This window comes from Gavia stellata, chromosome 10, assembly GCF_030936135.1.
Source record: "Gavia stellata isolate bGavSte3 chromosome 10, bGavSte3.hap2, whole genome shotgun sequence".
NCBI classification, from domain to species: Eukaryota; Metazoa; Chordata; class Aves; order Gaviiformes; family Gaviidae; genus Gavia; species Gavia stellata.
In genome coordinates this window covers 16,239,616-16,247,546 of record NC_082603.1, presented here as the reverse complement: position 1 = coordinate 16,247,546, position 7,931 = coordinate 16,239,616, and the positions used below count along the sequence as shown (strand labels likewise).

General features: G+C 41.6%; 1 protein-coding gene across 2 annotated transcripts in view; it reads left to right on the top strand.

Annotated features, from left to right (window-relative positions):
- The first annotated feature begins 554 nt into the window (after window positions 1-554).
- The window catches only part of PTBP2 (polypyrimidine tract binding protein 2), a 53,422-nt gene continuing 46,045 nt past the window's right edge, over window positions 555-7,931 (top strand). For both annotated transcript variants that reach the window (XM_059822289.1, XM_059822288.1), the window contains exons 1-2: window positions 555-645; window positions 2,314-2,344. In XM_059822289.1, the coding sequence (XP_059678272.1) occupies window positions 638-645; window positions 2,314-2,344 (39 nt within the window). In that variant the 5' untranslated portion in view covers window positions 555-637. The remainder of the gene's footprint in view (window positions 646-2,313; window positions 2,345-7,931) is intronic.

Sequence of the window (7,931 nt, the reverse complement as noted above, 5' to 3'; positions counted from 1 at the left end):
CCTGCCAGGGTTGGGTCCTCTGAGGGGACGGGGTGCGCGGGGGTGCCCGGGCCTGGCGCGGCCTCTCTGAACGTCTTCCATGACGAGAAGGAAAAGTCTCTCCGCGCAACAAGTGCGGTTCGGCGGCTCAGACGCGCCCCGGGCGGGGCGGCAGAGACCGCCGATGGACCGAGGAACCCTCGGAGCGGGCCCGCCCCCAGCGGCCTCGGGCGCTCTCCCCGGGCAAGACCGTGAGCCGAGCTCCTCTGAGGCGACCTCTCTGCCTCGCACACGCACAAACACTTCTGAAGCGGTGCGTTGGGGCAGGAGAAGTAGGACACCGCCCCCCCCGCCGCCACACGGCGGATCCCGGGGGCTGAGGACCTCGCCGCCGCTCCCCGCCGCGCCCCGCTCTCCGCCCCAGGCGGGACAGGCTTGGCCCGGGCAGCTGATGGCAAAAACTTCAGCGGCGTCGACGGCGCATGCCCGGGCGGCTGGCGCATGCTCTGTAGCGGCGAGGGACGAGGAGCGGAATCCGGCACTCGGCAACGTTCGGCGGTTTTTGTGCAGGCCAGGCCGCCATTTTCTCACAGCCTCCTCGTACGCGTTGCCTGCGTGGCTGTCTGTCCCGCTTGTCCGCGCTTTGTCCTGCTCGGCGATGGACGGGTGAGTAATGACCGGGGCGGTGGGGGCGAAGGCACTGCCGCGGTTGTGCCGCCGGTCGGTGGTGGGACCTGTCCCAGTGCCGGCGGCTCGCTCCCCGCCGCGGCTGGCTGTCGGGGGCGGGCGTCTCCGAGGGTGTGGGGAGCGGCCGCTGTCCCGGGGGCGGTGGGGACAGGCGGGCTTCCCGCCGCGGGACAGCTGAAGCCTGAGGCCTAGTATGGGGCGAGGTGGGGGAGAAGAGGAGGCTCAGCCTTTCCGTAATGTGGGCCCTTCGGTAGGGTCTTCTGTTTAAATTGCCGAGGGCTTTGGGCCGCCCCCTTCTTAGTGTAGTGCCCGAGACGCCGGATCTCGCTGTAAAGCGGGAGGGCGATCTACCCCCATCTGTCCCCTCTAGAGCCTCTTGTTCTCTCCTTCTCCCCCTCCTTTGCCTTCTCCCTCCACCCCCCGCAGCCGTGGGGTGAGGAGGGGCGCTCTGTAGGGCTCGGGTTTGTTTTGGAGCTGGCTGGAGGGGAGGAGCAATACCGGCAGGAGCCAGATGTCGAGCTCTTTTGTTTTCAGAAACTGCCTAATAAGCCCTCTGGCTTCCCCCCCTCCCCAGGTAGAAAGATGCCTTTGTGTATCCTGGAGCCTGCCTGTAAAAGCCAAAGAAGGGAAGGTTTTGAAGGACTCAGCCGTACGGGACAGCGAGGGCCCTTGGTCCTGGCCGGGAGCTGGGGTGGGCAGGCACTATACACAAGGCCTTCTTTCTGTTGGACCTGGAAAATGAGGCTGGTGGTTGCAGCCTTCGTCAGTGTAAATGTAAAGTCTTCCAGCTTCCAAATTTCCTATTAAGTTGTTTACTCTGCTTCAACAGAGAAGCAATCTCTTTGGTATGCTTTAAGCATATAACTTTTCAACTGAGAGTTTTAAAGGCTTTTTATGGTTAGTTGTGATTATAATGTTGGGAGTTACAAACCCTGTCTGAGAAGCCTTGTCATTAGTGAGTATTACATTGTGGAATGCTTTCACATGTTCATGTTTTGTTTTCATTATTTTTAGTGTGGACTTAGGTTTCTTTTGGGATTGCGTTACACACTGTGAGTTATGATGTCACAACCTCTAAGAAAAAGATGTACCTTGACATACCTGTTGCAGAGTTTTGTATAGGTGTACCTTATTAAATTTCATTAGATTTCATTACATTTTGTACAGGTGTACTTGCCAGTGCATTTTTTTTTCAAGCTAATTTCAAAAAATGTGTTCATTGCTTAGTGCTGCAGGAAGATCTGTGGGGTAGGCTATGTTGCTGAACTAGCTGTCTAGTTAATAGGCGTGTGTGAGAAAAGTTCTGTACTTACTTTGAATTCTTTTATTTTCACCCTATGATCTCATATAGTCCAGAAACCTGAGTTTCCTAAGTAAATTTCCTGGCAGTGTTGCTTTGGAGTAATGTTTACTTCAAACTTTGGACTCTTTTGGAGAAGCCTACAAGCTGGGGGAGCTCAGTGGCTCTTGTAGGTTTCTTTTGTACTTACCCTCAGTCCAGCTGTGTTCTTTGAACATATTTTCTTGATTGGGGAAGCTGTTGGCAGTTTGATTCCTCGTTATTTTGGCATTGCAATACATTGAAAAGTTGGTTTTATGAGGATAAATTGGTTGACTTGTGTTCTTGTTTTTTTTCTTTTTTTACAGCATTGTCACTGATGTTGCAGTTGGTGTGAAGGTAGGATGTACACTTAGCAAATAAGGGGGCAAACTGTTGGTACAAAATGAACTACTTTGAGCATCAGTAATTGCAAGTTGTAAGATTTTTAACTAGTCATTGTCAGCTGATATTTAGTCAGCAGTATATGCTTTATTAACTGAAAATCCCTAGAGGTAAATTGGAGGCTCTACACAAAAGACTTTTCTAGGCACTGAACTCTAAACAGTGGTTCTAGATTAATGTAGTGGTGTCAGCTTCTTATTTTAAAGCTTAATTTTGCAGATTATTTTTCAAAACAACACTTTCTCATTGTTGCATGGTGACTGTAAAAGACATGTTTTCTTCTCTCTCCCATCCCCCATCCTTTTCTCAAAACAGTTACCATTGAAGTTAAAAAAGAAGTGACTGTCTGTAATAGGACACAAAAATATGGGAGGTAGAATTTGTTACGTAGACAGAGAAGTGGGCGTTTGCTTTGCTTTACTTTTTATTACTGAAGTTCAGTTACGAATTTATCATAGTTGGTATAACAAGGAAAGAGCTTCCAAATGGTTGTTAATTTACTATTTATTTCACTTTTGTATTGAAATCTGTTGCAGGAATTAGATCAGTACTTTGTAGGAGCAAACTGAGAAATAACGAGAATGCAAAGATGTATGGGACAAGGGAACTTCAGGTTATGTTAATGAATGCATGCAAGCAATTCTATTTCAGTGGTAGAAATGTAGAAGTTTTCTACTGCATATAGTTAAGTCTCCACATTTGTCCAGGGACTCTGTAGCTGTACTATGTAGCTGCCATTTCACCTGAAGCTGTTCTATGGTAACTGCTTGGTAAGCCAGGTTTTGTCTAGTAAAGCTCTTTGGCTCAGATTCACTATTGGTCCTGCTGGATTTGGACTAGTTCTTATATAATACAGCTAGCCTGTAGATACAGCAGCTATTCTGTGAGATGCACCTGTATTATGTCTCTGAGCAAGCTTGCTTCTAGGAGGAGCTGTAAGAAGTCAGTTATACAGATTCTGGACCCATCTGGCTCCACATGCTCATGCAGTATTGGAGACAGGCTTAAAATCACTCTCTGAATTGAGAGGAAAATGTAGTTATTAAAGTACTTCTGTGGGAGCTAATCCCAATCAGAAGTACAAACTGGCATGATTGTTTCTCTGTTGCCTGGGAGGACAAAGTGTTAACAGATTAAAGCTTTAGGAATGTATTTAATAGTTTGGAGGAATACCTAAGGAAGGTCAAGTCTTTCAGAAGTAATCTACCCCATGTGAATAACTTTTGGGCAAAACAATTTATAAATTGCCCTCAATCATGTTTGATGAAGAAGCAATTTCAGGTAGACCATGTATTGCTTGTACCTTAAATTCTGACATTCTCAGTTCAGGAGAAGTAAATTGATTCAGTATCTCTCTTGTTCTTAACTACGAGTGACTTAGAATCTTAAGAGAATTTGAGCGCTTATGAAATACGTTGTAAGCGATTTTGGAACAATATTCTCAGACACTAGCCAGACAATGAAATAAAGACTCTTCAGATGACATAACTGCTTCTTTCTGTTGATTGTAGAAGTTGCATTATGAATATAATATAAGAAAGAAGGCAAGACAGGTGTATCAGAGGTAGTGATTAAAACGAATACAAGGAAAGGCACGCAAGTGTCAGAAAGATATGCTCTTTGCCTTGTAAAAATGGACGTATTCTCTGGATTTTAAAAGGAAACAATCCATTTGTGCATGGAAGTAGTAGGCATAAATAAAAAGGATGATGGCTTTCTGGAGAAGGCTGTTAAATATGGGAGGAGGAAACTGGATTGTATTCTGGAGCTTCTGTAATTATCCAAGATACTAATCAGAATGGAAAATGGAACTTCTTGCTAATTGATACATGCAGTTTGGGTAGCAGTCTAATGCTAGCTTCAGTCATGTTTTGTGGAAGGCCACGTGCAACATTTGTCCTTTATGGTATGTGGTGACTGTTCGTTGCTCTTGATGAACTGGTGTTTTAAAGTTGAGGAATGCTTTACCTATAGGTGGTATGTAAACAACTGGGAACATTCATCTGGCCTTTCCTTGGCTGTTACCTTTTCTTTGGGGTGCTTTAGGAATGTGTAGGGAGCAAGTTTTGAGTCCAAGGAGTTGCATCAGCGGTTTAATGCTCTTTTGACACAGCTTTTCTAGTGACTGGATAGCCGTGGGAAGTGGGCAGGGATTTACCTGTGTGAAATCAACTTATACAGGATATTTGTTTGACCTGATGCTTTCTTTAGATTTTGCACCTACTGTATATATGCTGATCAGTTATACAGCATGTTTGTGATATATTCAGTTATACTTGGAGAAAGGGATTGTGACGTATGACCCTTCTGTTTGGAAAATTTGCTTTATTTTATCATCATCAGTCATGTCAATACAAATTTGAAAATTATGTTACCTGTTGTCTGGCTGGTTTCTCTCTTCAACAGAAAAGTGAACATGTTAGTTATACTTTTAAACCCATTCGTAAAAAAGTAATAGTAGAAGTTAACTACTGTAGTCTGGGAATTGTCTTTGCATTAAAAAAGGGCTTTTGAGCTTTGGGGACTGCATGTGGGCAAGTTGAGTATAAAGTAAAAGGAATGCTTGCTTATAAGGTTTTATTAACAGTTTTATAGTCTCAGAGTTACCTGCTAATGAGGCTGCTAAATTTGAAGCTGTTACCATTTATTTGTGCTGTATGATTTGATTTGATGAAAACATTTTTGTTTATCAAACTGCCGAATGTTCAATCTTGATTTTATTTACGTGTTAACCACCAGAAATTAACTCCAAAAGCCGAGGAAAACATAAAACTCAAAATGGAGGTGGAAAAAACGACAAATACTATTTAAACAACTTGGTTTACATAAAGTAAATATGGGGATTTGCACAACTCAAAATACGCAGTGGGAGCACCTTCCCAGCTAAAATCTGTCAGAGCAGCAGCGTGCTTTAATTTCTGAAAGCATTAGAACATGTCAAAAACCAGTCATCTTGTAAGTGCATATGCAATAATATTTGGTTTGGCCTGTAACGTCTTGTTTTGCTTACCTAAAATTCATGGAGGCAAAGAAATGTTACTCTGCATGGAGTTCATGCCTTACATTACAATTTAAAAAATAATATAAGAAGAATGAGCTTTAGCTCTGCATCTGCTGTTACTTTGTGAACTCTGTTGTATACAAGCAGTTTGTGTATTTTTGAATATAACAGAGCTAAGGATTCCAGTAATGATAGTATATTACATAGTTAATAGATTTTTTTAATTTTCAGTTTCTTGAGGAAATGCTGTACATCTTAAATTTACAGATTTCTTCATGCATAGTTTTAAAAATTGCCATATTATATAAAATGTTTGCTTTTTTGTTTTGAAAAGGTACATCTCAGTTGCTCTGTTTTTATTACATGAGGTCCTTAGTCACTAAAAATGAAATAGCCTGCTAGTTAGCTTCTAGTCTCAAACTTCTCATTGCTTACTGGCTGTATAGGTTTGAGTATCAGAATCTAATAATTGTAGTTTGAATTGCTGTCTTGTGTTCTCTTTACAGTTATGATGCTTTAATCTGGATAAGTAAACTGATTTGGCACTTGGAGTGATAGAGCCTTTTTCAACTGTTGAAGTGACTGTAAGAAGTATACAATGTATCTTTTCTCAGGAGTAATTAGAAGAATCTTCGGGGTATAAAATGTGGTGTGAAGAATATACATCACAGGTGCAGGGAATAACTTGTGAACTTTTGGTGCATATTGAAGTGATAGTTCTCTTTTATTGTATTTCAGTGTGTGCCACTTCAGTCTAATGTATCATCTTTCTCCTGGATGGCATGTGTAGCTGTGCAGTAAATGGGGCCTGAACAATTGAGTGACTCATTTTGTGTATGTGCATTGCACATTTCAGAATGGCTGAGGTGTACTTCTACCTGATGGGAAGAAAGAAGCAGTCATTTCTTCATGGATGCTTTATTTGGTACATAGAATTTGGGAATTTATGATGTTGTTCACACTGCTTTGGGCTACGCTGGCCAAAAACTGAGCTTTGGCTGCCAAGTGTGGACAGCCCCAGTTATAACTAGAAGGGAAAACTCATATATTTCTGTAAACATAGTTTTGTAATGTTTAAAGATGTGGGAATGGCCTTTTTCCCCAAAAGTCAGCGCATGAGCCTTTGCAGTATGTTTAAGAAGAGGGAATTCTTGGTGTGTATTTAGTTGGTTATGTTAGGGTTGGGTAGAAGATGCTAAGAAGGACTGTCCTAGTACTTTCTAATAGTTTTCCAAACAGTAATGTGTCACAAAGCCCCCCTTTTTCCTGGTTGTTGAAATTTAACATGGGGGAATATAATAGCTACTGCCCTTCCCCCATACTAAAACCAGAAGAGATATGAGCTGATGGAGAAAAGGAAGACAGCACAAAGTAGCAGTGTCTGTAAGTACTCTTGAAGCATTGTCCACTTTTTTTTTTAAACTCAAGTTCTGAGGGGTAATCTCATGTCTTACAAAATTGTAGGCCCTTTTTTGCTACTCATAACTGAGAGTTTCCTTGTGCTGGAAACAAATATTGTGGATATATTGTGACTTTTTATTTGAACTGTGCATTGTATAATGAAAATATGTGTAGAAAAAAGCCAGTTAGAAATTCTAGCAAGTTGTCAGAAGATAAGTTTAGACTAAACTTAAGAAACAAGAAAATGTATTTAAATAGCATTTTCCTTTCAGTTTCTTCTTCTCTTTCTGAAATTTATTTTGCCTTCACTGTCATAATTCTAGATACTTAAACAAAAGGAAGGGAGTGGTAGGATAAAAACCTGATTCATTCATACAGACAAATGCCATATGATGGTCTGTTTTGTTGTATTTTAAATACTAGAATGATAGTTTTGAGCTATCTTTGCACGTCTAATATTATTACTAGTAGATTGCTAGTAGATTAGATAGAGTCCTGCTAAGGCCAATGATATGAGAAAAATGGGTTGTTTGTGAATTGGAGGAACTGTTTTAATTTTGTGTTAGCTAGGATAATGTTTTTAAATCTGCTTTTGTGTTCAATAATACTTAGTCATAGCAACAGTAGACAGCAAAAAATGTGCAGAACATTCTAGCAGTGAAGTAAAAATGAAGTGTGACCATGTTCAGAGGTTTAGAACTGGCACATGGATTTGTCTTTTCAGCAGTGGTATGGGGAACATGTCTTTCGTTGTAAGAAGTTATTTTTTGTCACCAAGGGCATCTGCTCTCTTTTTACCAGTAACTTCTGTAAATTGACCCTGTTTGAAATGACTTTCATATTTATTCCCAGAACAGTCTACTCCAAGTCTTTTTTCTTTGTAACTTTGTTGGTTTTTTCCTTAATGCTCGTTCTGCCACTGTAATATATGTGGAAAAATAAGGAGAGCTGAAAATGGAGAGAAAGGAAAAATGTTGAAAATTAGTTTGTGCTCCGTAGCAAGTATGCATCAATGTAAGGAAGGCTTAGTATACCTATTTGCTATGTTCTGATGTCTGTCGCTAATTGGAAATCACCTATTTTTCATTTGTAACAGAACACCTATATTTGCATCTTAATTGAGGGGGTTGTAGGAAAAGA